Raw genomic sequence first — 15944 nt, 5'->3', positions numbered from 1 at the left:
ACTACTGGAGGCCTGAGCTCAGAGATCATTATATTACTGGTGGCCTGAGCTCAGGGGTCATTATACTACTGGTGGCCTGAGAGTATGGGGTCATTATACTACTGGTGGCCTGAGATCAGGGGTCATTATACTACTGGTGGCCTGAGATCAGGGGTCATTATACTACTGGTGGCCTGAGATCAGGGGTCATTATACTACTGGTGGCCTGAGCTCAGGGGTCATTATACTACTGGTGTCCTGAGCTCAGTGGTCATTATACTACTGGTGTCCTGAGAGTAGGGGTCATTTTACTACTGGTGGCCTGAGCTCAGGGGTCATTATACTACTGGTGGCCTGAGATCAGGGGTCATTATACTACTGGTGGTCTGGGATCAATGGTGATTATACTACTGGTGGCCTGAGATCAGGGGTCATTATACTACTGGTGCCCTGAGAGTAGGGGTCATTATACTACTGTTAGCCTGAGCTCAGGGGTCATTATACTACTGTTGGCCTGAGAGTAGGGATCATTATACTACTGTTGGCCTGAGCACAGGGGTCATTATACTACTGTTGGTCTGAGCTCAGAGGTCATTATACTACTGGTGGCCTGAGAGTATGGGGTCATTATACTACTGGTGGCCTGAACTCAGGGGTCATTATACTACTGGTGGCCTGAGAGTATGGGGTCATTATACTACTGGTGGCCTGAGATCATGGGTCATTATACTACTGGTGGCCTAAGCTCAGGGGTCATTATACTACTGGTGTCCTGAGCTCAGGGGTATTTCTACTACTGGTGTCCTGAGAGTAGGGGTCATTATACTACTGGTGGCCTGAGCTCAGGGGACATTATACTACTGGTGGCCTGAGAGTATGGGGTCATTATACTACCGGAGGCCTGAGCTCAGAGGTCATTATACTACTGGTGGCCTGAGCTCAGGGGTCATTATACTACTGGTGGCCTGAGACTATGGGGTCATTATACTACTGGTGACCTGAGCTCAGGGGTCATTATACTACTGGTGTCCTGAGATATGGGGTCATTACCTCACAGGTGGTGAAATTGAGGTTTTATCTCACAGGTGGTCTGGAATTAGGGCTCATTATCTCACAGCTAGCCTGAGATAAGGAGTCATTATATTACTTGTGGCCTGAGATTAGTGGTCATTATTTTACTGGTGGAGAGAGATTAGGGATCATTACCACAAGTGGCCTGAGCTCAGGGGTAATTATACTACTGGTGGCCTGAGGGTAGGGGTCATTATACTACAGGTGACCTGAGAGTAGGGATCATTATATTACAGGTGACCTGAGAGTAGGGATCATTATACTACTGTTGGCCTGAGCTCAGGGGTCATTATACTACTGGTGGCCTGAGGATTGGTGTCATTATATTACAGGTGGCCTGAGAGTAGGAGTCATTATACTACTGGTGGCCAGAAATTAGGGATCATTATCACAAGTGCCCTGAGCTCAGGGGTCATTATACTACTGGTGGCCTGAGGGTAGGGGTCATTATATTACTGGCGTCCTGGGAGTAGGGGTCATTATATTACTGGTGGCCTGAGAGTAGGGGTCATTATATTACTGGTGGATTGAGAGTAGGGGTCATTATACTACTGGTGGCCTGAGCTCAGAGGTCATTATACTACTTGTGGCCTGAGCTCAGATGTCATTATACTACTGGTGGCCTGAGAGTATGGGGTCATTATACTACTGGTGGCCTGAGCTCAGGGGACATTATACTACTGGTGGCCTGAGCTCAGGGGTCATTATACTACTGGTGGCCTGAGCTCAGGGGTCATTATACTACTGGTGGCCTGAGAGTAGGGGTCATTATACTACTGGTGGCCTGAGAGTATGGGGTCATTATACTACTTGTGGCCTGAGATCAGGGGTCATTATACTACTGGTGGCCTGAGATCATGGGTCATTATACTACTGGTGGCCTGAGCTCAGGGGTCATTATACTACTGGTGTCCTGAGCTCAGGGGTATTTATACTACTGGTGTCCTGAGAGTAGGGGTCATTATACTACTGGTGGCCTGATCTCAGGGGTCATTATACTACTGGTGGCCTGAGAGTATGGGGTCATTATACTACTGGAGGCCTGAGCTCAGAGATCATTATATTACTGGTGGCCTGAGCTCAGGGGTCATTATACTACTGGTGGCCTGAGAGTATGGGGTCATTATACTACTGGTGGCCTGAGATCAGGGGTCATTATACTACTGGTGGCCTGAGATCAGGGGTCATTATACTACTGGTGGCCTGAGATCAGGGGTCATTATACTACTGGTGGCCTGAGCTCAGGGGTCATTATACTACTGGTGTCCTGAGCTCAGTGGTCATTATACTACTGGTGTCCTGAGAGTAGGGGTCATTTTACTACTGGTGGCCTGAGCTCAGGGGTCATTATACTACTGGTGGCCTGAGATCAGGGGTCATTATACTACTGGTGGTCTGGGATCAATGGTGATTATACTACTGGTGGCCTGAGATCAGGGGTCATTATACTACTGGTGCCCTGAGAGTAGGGGTCATTATACTACTGTTAGCCTGAGCTCAGGGGTCATTATACTACTGTTGGCCTGAGAGTAGGGATCATTATACTACTGTTGGCCTGAGCACAGGGGTCATTATACTACTGTTGGTCTGAGCTCAGAGGTCATTATACTACTGGTGGCCTGAGAGTATGGGGTCATTATACTACTGGTGGCCTGAACTCAGGGGTCATTATACTACTGGTGGCCTGAGAGTATGGGGTCATTATACTACTGGTGGCCTGAGATCATGGGTCATTATACTACTGGTGGCCTAAGCTCAGGGGTCATTATACTACTGGTGTCCTGAGCTCAGGGGTATTTCTACTACTGGTGTCCTGAGAGTAGGGGTCATTATACTACTGGTGGCCTGAGCTCAGGGGACATTATACTACTGGTGGCCTGAGAGTATGGGGTCATTATACTACCGGAGGCCTGAGCTCAGAGGTCATTATACTACTGGTGGCCTGAGCTCAGGGGTCATTATACTACTGGTGGCCTGAGACTATGGGGTCATTATACTACTGGTGACCTGAGCTCAGGGGTCATTATACTACTGGTGTCCTGAGCTCAGCGGTCATTATACTACTGGTGTCCTGAGAGTAGGGGTAATTTTACTACTGGTGGCCTGAGCTCAGGGGTCATTATACTACTGGTGGCCTGAGATCAGGGGTCATTATACTACTGGTGGCCTGAGAGTAGGGGTCATTATACTACAGGTGGCCTGAGATCAAAGGTGATTATACTACTGGTGGCCTGAGATCAGGGGTCATTATACTACTGGTGCCCTGAGAGTAGGGGTCATTATACTACTGGTGGCCTGAGCTCAGAGGTCATTATACTACTGGTGACCTGAGAGTAGGGATCATTATACTACTGTTGGCCTGAGAGTAGGGATCATTATACTACTGGTGGCCTGAGAGTAGGGGGTCATTATACTACTGTTGGCCTGAGAGTAGGGATCATTATACTACTGTTGGCCTGAGCTCAGGGGTCATTATACTACTGTTGGTCTGAGCTCAGAGGTCATTATACTACTGGTGGCCTGAGAGTAGGGGTCATTATACTACTGGTGGCCTGAGAGTAGGGGTCATTATACTACTGGTGGCCTAAGAGTAGGGGTCATTATACTACTGGTGGCCTGAGAGTAGGGACACCTCTGTATTTAGTCAGATATATTTTATAATGGGCATATACAGAGATGGAAATTAATGGATTAATAATTTTAGGGATATATGTACATAGTGTTATGTTCTGGGTTGTTTGTGGAACCGGGGTGGTAGCAGGAGCGATCACAGAAGCGGGTTTGAATAAAAAACTAGGTTTTTTAATATGTGCTTGAGTAGACATAAACTATGGCAGTAAATAAAAGTCCAGGAATATATAAATGTGCACAAAAGTTATGTGGTGGGAGCAATGGGTTAATGTCCAGGCAGAAACAATTAGAGCTGTCCAGGTGTGCAGGTAGTGAGACTGAAAATGATCAAGCAGGTATGCAGGAAATATTAAGCCAGGTATGCAGGTAGTGAACTAAGGCAAATGAGCAGGATGTCAGCAGGCTCAGGCACTCAGGTATGGGCAAGGGTGATGGAGGAAGCGGGGTAGTCCAGCGGAAGCTAAGAGCTGACAGGCAGACTGGCAGACAGCGAATTCACAGGAACAGGATAAGCACAGAGAACTCCCTCTCAGCTAGGCTGAGATACACGTTGCACTGGCAATGCAAGGGAGCTCTGAACTCCCTTAAATCCCCAGTGCTCAGCCGTGAATGGTCAGAGAGGAGCATGTGACACAACAGGATAGGGCAACTAGGTCACCTGACCGGAGACAAGATGGCGGTGCCCATGCCAGAACGGAACGGAAGCACCCCCAGGCCTAACCAGACCAGAATGACAGTATGCCCCCACAGAACCACGCACAGCCAATGCTCTTCGCCAGGCACCACCGCCAGACGCCCCCCGCCATAGCGTCCTCACAGGTATTAACCGTCGACTACCATGCCGAGAGACCCTGGTCGTGACACATAGATTTGTCCATCCTTTTACGTACCAAAGATTATTTTAATATGATTCTTTATAGAGTTTCTATTCCAGTCTGTAGCTTTTATCCAACACTAACTAATACATCACTCCAGTCTCATTGTCTGTGATAAGGTCTCATTGTCTGGGATACGATCTCATTGTCTGGGATACGATCTCATTGTCTGGGATACGGTCTCATTGTCTGGGTTACGGTCTCATTGTCTGGGTTACGGTCTCATTGTCTGGGTTACGGTCTCATTGTCTGGGTTACGGTCTCATTGTCTGGGTTACGGTCTCATTGTCTGGGATACAGTCTCATTCTCTGGGAAACTGTCTCATTCTCTAACAAAGAAATCTTTAGAACCATGGAAATCTTTACTCCACATGAAACTTCTACAACATCTTCCACAGATGTATAGTGATAGACTGTTCCTCACCTCATTTTCCCGGCCATCAATTGTATCTTGCATCTCAGAATGCAGAGAGTAGCGACTGTCTTGTAGAGTGTGGCTGTCTCGCATCTTCAGCTCATCCTGGAACTCATTCACTTGTATCTGCAGCGATCGCTGACTGTCTCTCAGACCCTGCGCTTCCAACAGTACTTCCTGCAACTAAGAGAGACATTTTATGATTGTCTAACTCTCCAACAGACTGTCACTTTCTAGATGACTGTTAGTGTCTGTCACAATGTGATCCCAGGGAAATTTGTTGCCTGATAGCACCTGGATATAGGACATAATAACCATCCAAGTAACACGATGATGAGGGCAAATTCATGATACTTCTCAGCGGAGTAATTACCTCTGACACCTCACCGGAGTAATGATGTGAGACACCTCACCGGAGTAATGATGTGAGACACCTCACTGGAGTAATGACCTCAGACACCTCACCGGAGTAATGACCTCAGACACCTCACTGGAGTAATGACATGAGACACCTCACCGGAGTAATGACGTGAGACACCTCACTGGAGTAATGACCTCAGACACCTCACCGGAGTAATGACGTGAGACACCTCACCGGAGTAATGACGTGAGACACCTCAGCGCTGTAATGTGAAACCCTCTCCTGGCTAATTATGCGAAGTGTAGCCCATAGTCTACAGCGGTACAATGACATCTTCAGATGGCGTTAGCCAATCTCTGGAATGCTTAAACTGCGAAACGTGATATATCTGACAGCATCGTATCCCCCATAATGCTGCTGGCGGAAATGGAGGGACCACACCAGATATCAGAGATACCTGCTGCGGCCCCTACATAATATATTCAGGTGATACTTAATATTGCGGGTATGCCCCGAAAACTGATGTTTTCGGACAATATGTTGCAATTAATTAATGATAAATAGACCCTCTGATTGAAATGCATTGATGTACTCATGACACTATGAAAGGCAATCCAGATAGGTGCGAGGTGTCTCGTGCGAACAGTTCTCACGGGGAACTCGCACTGCGAAACGTAGTTGCAATCCAGTTCCTTTTTGTGCGCACCCCTTGAGAGGGTGAAAAGGAAAATCTTTATTGTAAGTTAAAAATGTCAGAACACAGGGCCTGATTCAGAGCCGGACGCTATTTGCGGACGGTCATTCTGAAAAAGGGGCCGGATATTTAAATTAAGCGCTCGCTCTTTGCGGTTTGTTGACGCCTCTATGTCTGAACGAGCGAACGAAACATGTGCTTGCTATTTTGTAAAGACGCCCCCTGGCCGCTTACATCATATGTCATCTCCGCTATTTATTAGATTAATCGAGTACATCGAAAGGCGTATGAACTGTTCGCTATTCTTGTGGTAGCATTTTCCTACCGCAATCATGCGAGCAGTTCAGGCTAAAAGACAACCAAGTGACGTGGCCGATGACGCTGCTTTAGTAATTATGCACACCCTTAAAACGCCCGTTTTGACCTTTTGGCATGCCTGCGTTCAGATCTCCACTCCCCGTTTTCAAGCACCTTCCCCTGTTACCACCCACAAACGCCTCATTCTGTCACTCAAATTAGTAGGCATTCGCTATTTTGCGAGCACACGATTTCCGACCGCACTGACTGGTTCGCGCATGCGCATTACAACCCATACGCATGCGCAGATGTGCAAACATCACTCGGAGCGAACGAGCGGCCGCTTACGAGCGGCTCTGAATCAGGCCCATAGTGTGTTAGTTTAGGCACCTCACATTTAATTAAACAATTATTTTTAATTTTAAATGACCACAAAATCACTTTTTTTTTTTTTACATTTTTGTCATTTTTCATTTAATGCATTTGTGATTACATTTAGTTTTTTTTATAATTTTTTTTTTCATCAGCCATTTCACACCATTTAAAAATCTCCAGAACTTTCCTTACACTGTATATGATCAGTTGTCAGTGAATTGGCGTCCAAGATGGTTTCCCCACTTTTTCATGCCCTTCCCCCAGGTTGAATGTTATAGAAATATCGCACACACTTGTCGCAAATACCGGGAATAGGTCATTTTAATGGGATCTCTCATTTCTGGATAGTGCACATTCTTGCAATATCTGAGAGTTTCATCAATAAACTCGCTCCTAATTTGATTGACGCCTATGACTGAAATACGTCACTTTCCTCATCACTCTATGGGGCCTATTCATCATTACTAAATATTCTCTGGCGGTAATTAGGGTTAGAGCTGGCTGAGTTCTATCTAATTACCGGAGGATCCATCATTCCTCCTCCCCATCACTATCTATTCCGGTAGCTGATATTTTTGCGATGACAGCTTGTTGGGAAATAGATGCTTTCCCTGCCTATACTGACCTTACCGCAGCTGTAATCAGTAAAGCCAGCGCATGCGCAGCACTGCCTACAGCTGCGGTAATTCTGTGTGTGTCCCCCTCTTACCTGGCCACTGCAGCCGCCTCCAGCTCCTGCTGCTGCTCTGACATTGTGTTCTCCCGGCAGAACACAGTAAAGTTTTGAACAACTTTTTCTTTTCTAAACTTTACTGTGTTCTGCCGGGAGAACACAATGTCAGATCACCAGCCAGAGCCGGAGGAGGGACCAGGGAGTGACAGACCAAGCGAGGAGGACCTGCCCAGCTGAAGGAAGGTAAGTATCACCCGCTATACGCCACCTGAGTGGCGCATAGAGCAGCATCATCAAATTCCGAAAATACATCATTTTCGGAATTTGAGGAATAGCCTAATTTCCATATCCCCATACTAATGTTCTAATGTACCCATACTAAGGTACTAATGTATCCATACTAATGTACCAATGTACCCATACTAATGTACTAATGTACCCATACTAATGTACCAATGTACCCATACTAATGTACCAATGTACCCATACTAATGTACCCATACTAATGTTCTAATGTATCCATACTAATGTTCTAATGTATCCATACTAATGTACCCGTACTAAGGTACTAATGTATCCATACTAATGTACCAATGTACCCATACTAATGTACTAATGTACCCATACTAATGTACCAATGTACCCATACTAATGTACCCATACTAATGTTCTAATGTATCCATACTAATGTACCCATACTAATGTTCTAATGTATCCATACTAATATACCCAAACTAATGTACTAATGTATCCATACTAATGTTCTAATGTATCCATACTAATGTACCCAAACTAATGTACTAATGTATCCATACTAATGTACCCATACTAATGTACCAATGTATCCATACTAATATACCCAAACTAATGTACTAATGTACCCATACTAATGTACTAATGTACCCATACTAATGTACTAATATCCCCATACTAAGGTACTAATGTATCCATACTAATGTACTAATGTACCCATACTAATGTACCAATGTACCCATACTAATGTACCCATACTAATGTTCTAATGTATCCATACTAATGTTCTAATGTATCCATACTAATGTACCCATACTAATGTACCCATACTAAGGTACTAATGTATCCATACTAATGTACCCATACTAATGTACCCATACTAAGGTACTAATGTATCCATACTAATGTACCCATACTAATGTACCAATGTACACTTACTAATATACCCATACTAATGAACTAATGTACCCAAACTAATGTACCCATACTAATGTACTAATGTACCCATACTAATGTACCCATACTAATGTACTAATGTACCCATACTAATGTACTAATGTACCCATACTAATGTACTAATATACTAATGTACTAATATACTAATGTACCCATACTAATGTACTAATATACTAATGTACTAATATACTAATGTACCCATACTAATGTACCAATGTGCCCTTACTAATGTACCCATACTAATGTACCCATACTAATGTACCAATGTGCCCTTACTAATGTACCCATACTAATGTACCCATACTAATGTACCAATGTGCCCTTACTAATGTACCCATACTAAGGTACTAATGTACCCATACTAAGGTACTATGTACCCATACTAATATACTAATGTACCCATACTAATGTACCAATGTGCCCTTACTAATGTACCCATACTAAGGTACTAATGTACCCATACTAATGTACTAATGTACCCATACTAATGTACCCATACTAAGGTACTAATGTACCCATACTAATGTACCCATACTAAGGTACTAATGTACCCATACTAATGTACCCATACTAATGTACTAATGTACCCATACTAATGTACTAATGTACCCATACTAATGTACTAATGTACCCATACTAATGTACTAATATACTAATGTACTAATATACTAATGTACCCATACTAATGTACTAATATACTAATGTACTAATATACTAATGTACCCATACTAATGTACCAATGTGCCCTTACTAATGTACCCATACTAATGTACTAATGTACCCATACTAAGGTACTAATGTACCCATACTAATGTACCCATACTAATGTACCAATGTGCCCTTACTAATGTACCCATACTAAGGTACTAATGTACCCATACTAAGGTACTAATGTACCCATACTAATATACCCATACTAATGTACCAATGTGCCCTTACTAATGTACCCATACTAAGGTACTAATGTACCCATACTAATGTACTAATGTACCCATACTAATGTACCCATACTAAGGTACTAATGTACCCATACTAATGTACCCATACTAAGGTACTAATGAACCCATACTAATGTACCCATACTAATGTACTAATGTACCCATACTAATGTACTAATGTACCCATACTAATGTACCCATACTAATGTACCCATACTAATGTACCCATACTAATGTACTAATGTACCCATACTAAGGTACTAATGTACCCATACTAATGTACCCATACTAAGGTACTAATGAACCCATACTAATGTACCCATACTAATATACTAATGTACCCATACTAATGTACCAATGTGCCCTTACTAATGTACCCATACTAAGGTACTAATGTACCCATACTAATGTACCCATACTAAGGTACTAATGTACCCATACTAATGTACCCATAATGAGGTACTAATGTACCCATACTAATGTACCCATACTAAGGTACTAGTGTACCCATACTAATGTACCCATACTAATGTACCAAGGTGCCCTTACTAATGTACCCATACTAATGTACCAATGTGCCCTTACTAATGTACTAATGTACCTATACTAATGTACCCATACTAATGTACTAATGTACCCATACTAATGTACCAATGTACCCATACTAATGTACCCATACTAATGTACCAATGTACTAATGTACCCATACTAATGTACCAATGTACCCATATTAATGTACTATTGTACCCATACTAATGTACCAATGTACCCATACTAATGTACCCATACCAATGTATTATGTACCCATACTAATGTACCTATACTAATGTACCCATACTAATGTACTAATGTGCCCATACTAATGTACTAATATACCCGTACTAATGTATCCATACTAATATACCCATACTAATGTACTAATATACTAATGTATCCATACTAATGTACTAATATACTAATGTACCCATACTAATATACTAATGTACCCATACTAATGTACCCATACTAATGTACCCATACTAATGTACTAATATATTAATGTACCCATACTAATGTACTAATATACTAATGTACCCATACTAATGTACTAATACTAATGTACCCATACTAATGTACTAATATACCCATACTAAAGTACTAATATATTAATGTACCATACTAATATACCCATACTAATGTACTAATATACCCATACTAATGTACTAATATATTAATGTACCCATACTAATGTACCATACTAATATACTAATGTACCCATACTAATGTACTAATATACCCATACTAATGTACTAATATATTAATGTACCTATACTAATATACTAATGTACCCATACTAATGTACCATACTAATGTACTAATATACTAATGTACTAATATACTAATGTACCCATACTAATGTACTAATGTACCCATACTAATGTACCCATACTAATATACTAATGTACCCATACTAATGTACCATACTAATGTACTAATATACTAATGTACCCATACTAATGTACTAATGTACCCATACTAATGTACCTATACTAATGTACCCATACTAATGTACCTATACTAATGTACCAATGTACTAATACTAATGTACCAATGTACTAATATACTAATGTACTAATGTACCCATACTAATGTACTAATATACACATACCAATGTACTAATGTACTAATACTAATGTACCAATGTACTAATACTAATGTACCCATACTAATATACTAATGTACTAATGTACCCATACTAATATACTAATGTACTAATGTACCCATACTAATGTACCTATACTAATGTACCCATACTAATGTACTAATGTACCAATGTACTAATACTAATGTACCCATACTAATGTACTAATACTAATGTACCCATACTAATGTATCCATACTAATGTACCCATACTAATGTATCCATACTAATGTACCTATACTAATGTAACCATACTAATGTACTTATACTAATATACTAATGTACCCATACTAATGTACCAATGTGCCCTTACTAATGTACCCATACTAAGGTACTAATGTACCCATACTAATGTACCCATACTAAGGTACTAATGTACCCATACTAATGTACCCATAATGAGGTACTAATGTACCCATACTAATGTACCCATACTAAGGTACTAGTGTACCCATACTAATGTACCCATACTAATGTACCAAGGTGCCCTTACTAATGTACCCATACTAATGTACCAATGTGCCCTTACTAATGTACTAATGTACCTATACTAATGTACCCATACTAATGTACCAATGTACCCATACTAATGTACCAATGTACTAATGTACCCATACTAATGTACCAATGTACCCATATTAATGTACTATTGTACCCATACTAATGTACCAATGTACCCATACTAATGTACCCATACCAATGTATTATGTACCCATACTAATGTACTAATGTGCCCATACTAATGTACTAATGTACCCATACTAATGTACTAATATACCCGTACTAATGTATCCATACTAATATACCCATACTAATGTACTAATGTACTAATATACTAATGTATCCATACTAATGTACCCATACTAATGTACTAATATACTAATGTACCCATACTAATATACTAATGTACCTATACTAATGTACCCATACTAATGTACCCATACTAATGTACTAATATATTAATGTACCCATACTAATGTACTAATATACTAATGTACCAATGTACTCATACTAATGTACCAATGTACTAATGTACCCATACTAATGTACCAATGTACCCATATTAATGTACTATTGTACCCATACTAATGTACCAATGTACCCATACTAATGTACCCATACCAATGTATTATGTACCCATACAAATGTACCTATACTAATGTACCCATACTAATGTACTAATACTAATGTACTAATATACCCGTACTAATGTATCCATACTAATATACCCATACTAATGTACTAATGTACTAATATACTAATGTACCCATACTAATGTACCCATACTAATGTACTAATATATTAATGTACCCATACTAATGTACTAATATACTAATGTACCCATACTAATGTACCAATGTACCCATACTAATGTACCAATGTACTAATGTACCCATACTAATGTACCAATGTACCCATATTAATGTACTATTGTACCCATACTAATGTACCAATGTACCCATACTAATGTACCCATACCAATGTATTATGTACCCATACTAATGTACCTATACTAATGTACCCATACTAATGTACTAATGTGCCCATACTAATGTACTAATGTACCCATACTAATGTACTAATATACCCGTACTAATGTATCCATACTAATATACCCATACTAATGTACTAATATACTAATGTATCCATACTAATGTACCCATACTAATGTACTAATATACTAATGTACCCATACTAATATACTAATGTACCTATACTAATGTACTAATATATTAATGTACCCATACTAATGTACTAATACTAATGTACCCATACTAATGTACTAATATACCCATACTAATGTACTAATATATTAATGTACCATACTAATATACCCATACTAATGTACTAATATATTAATGTACCCATACTAATGTACCATACTAATATACTAATGTACCCATACTAATGTACTAATATACCCATACTAATGTACTAATATATTAATGTACCCATACTAATGTACCCATACTAATATACTAATGTACCCATACTAATGTACCATACTAATGTACTAATATACTAATGTACTAATATACTAATGTACCCATACTAATGTACCAATGTACTAATATACTAATGTACTAATGTACCCATACTAATGTACTAATATACACATACCAATGTACTAATGTACTAATACTAATGTACCCATACTAATGTACCAATGTACTAATACTAATGTACCCATACTAATATACTAATGTACTAATGTACCCATACTAATGTACCTATACTAATGTACTAATGTACCAATGTACTAATACTAATGTACCCATACTAATGTACTAATACTAATGTACCCATACTAATGTATCCATACTAATGTACCTATACTAATGTAACCATACTAATGTACTTATACTAATATACCCATACTAATGTACCCATACTAATGTACTAATGTACCCATACTAATATACTAATGTACCCATACTAATGTACTAATGTATCCATACTAATGTACCCATACTAATGTACTAATGTATCCATACTAATGTACTAATATACTAATGTACCCATACTAATGTACTAATATACTAATGTACCCATACTAATGTACTAATGTACCCATACTAATGTACTAATGTATCCATACTAATGTACTAATATACTAATGTACCCATACTAATGTACTAATGTACCCATACTAATATACTAATGTACCCATACTAATGTACTAATGTATCCATACTAATGTACCCATACTAAGGTACTAATATACTAATGTACTAATGTACCCATACTAATGTACTAATGTATCCATACTAATGTACTAATATACTAATGTACCCATACTAATGTACTAATGTACCCATACTAATGTACTAATGTATCCATACTAATATACTAATGTACCCATACTAATGTACTAATGTATCCATACTAATATACTAATGTACCCATACTAATGTACCCATACTAATGTACTAATATACTAATGTACTAATATACTAATGTACCAATATACTAATGTACCAATATACTAATGTACCCATACTAATGTACCCATACTAATGTACTAATATACTAATGTACCCATACTAATGTACCAATATACTAATGCACTAATGTACCTATACTAATGTACTAATACTAATGTACCCATACTAATATACCAATATACTAATGTACTAATTTACCAATATACTAATGTACTAATGTACCCATACTAATGTACTAATACTAATGTACCAATATACTAATGTACCCATACTAATGTACCAATATACTAATGTACTAATGTACCCATACTAATGTACCAATATACTAATGTACCCATACTAATGTACTAATACTAATGTACCAATATACTAATGTACCAATATACTAATGTACTAATACTAATGTACCAATATACTAATGTACCAATATACTAATGTACCCATACTAATGTTCTAATATACTAATGTACCCATACTAATGTACCAATATACTAATGTACTAATGTACCCATACTAATGTACCCATACTAATGTACTAATACTAATGTACCAATATACTAATGTACTAATGTACCCATACTAATGTACCAATATACTAATGTACCCATACTAATGTACTAATATACTAATGTACCCATACTAATGTACTAATACTAATGTACCTATACTAATGTACCCATACTAATGTACTAATATACTAATGTACCCATACTAATGTACCAATATACTAATGTACTAATACTAATGTACCCATACTAATGTACCCATACTAATGTACCAATGTACTAATACTAAAGTACCAATGTACTAATATACTAATGTACTAATGTACCCATACTAATGTACTAATATACCCATACTAATGTACTAATATACCCATACTAATGTACTAAAACTAATGTACCCATACTAATGTACCAATGTACTAATACTAATGTACCCATACTAATATACTAATGTACTAATACTAATGTACTAATGTACCCATACTAATGTACCAATGTACTAATACTAATGTACCCATACTAATGTACCCATACTAATACTAATGTACTAATACTAATGTACCCATACTAATGTACCAATGTACTAATATACTAATGTACCCATACTAATGTACTAATGTACTAATATACCCATACTAATGTATTAATACTAATGTACTAATGTACCTATACTAATGTACCCATACTAATGTACTAATATACTAATGTACCCATACTAATGTACTAATACTAATGTACCCATACTAATGTACCAATATACTAATGTACTAATACTAATGTACCCATACTAATGTACCTATGCTAATGTACCTATACTAATGTACCCATACTAATGTACCCATACTAATACTAATGTACTAATACTAATGTACCCATACTAATGTACCAATGTACTAATATACTAATGTACCCATACTAATGTACTAATGTACTAATATACCCATACTAATGTATTAATACTAATGTACTAATGTACCTATACTAATGTACCCATACTAATGTACTAATATACTAATGTACCCATACTAATGTACTAATACTAATGTACCCATACTAATGTACCAATATACTAATGTACTAATACTAATGTACCCATACTAATGTACCTATGCTAATGTACCTATACTAATGTACCCATACTAATGTACCAATGTACTAATACTAAAGTACCAATGTACTAATATACTAATGTACCCATATTAATGTACTAATATACCCATACTAATGTACTAATACTAATGTACCCATACTAATGTACCCATACTAATATACTAATGTACTAATACTAATGTAC

General features: G+C 38.4%; 1 protein-coding gene across 3 annotated transcripts in view; it reads right to left on the bottom strand.

Annotated features, from left to right (window-relative positions):
- Positions 1–15944, bottom strand: part of BICDL2 (BICD family like cargo adaptor 2) — a 76196-nt gene that overhangs the window by 15717 nt on the left and 44535 nt on the right. For all 3 annotated transcript variants that reach the window (XM_088471176.1, XM_088471179.1, XM_088471178.1), the window contains one exon: positions 4981–5154. In XM_088471176.1, the coding sequence (XP_088327302.1) occupies positions 4981–5154 (174 nt within the window). The remainder of the gene's footprint in view (positions 1–4980; positions 5155–15944) is intronic.

This window comes from Taudactylus pleione, unplaced genomic scaffold (assembly GCF_031769625.1).
Source record: "Taudactylus pleione unplaced genomic scaffold, aTauple2 ptg000112l, whole genome shotgun sequence".
Classification (NCBI taxonomy): Eukaryota; Metazoa; Chordata; class Amphibia; order Anura; family Myobatrachidae; genus Taudactylus; species Taudactylus pleione.
The sequence above is the reverse complement of the archived record's forward strand: the minus strand, read 5'-3'. Positions and strand labels throughout refer to the sequence as shown.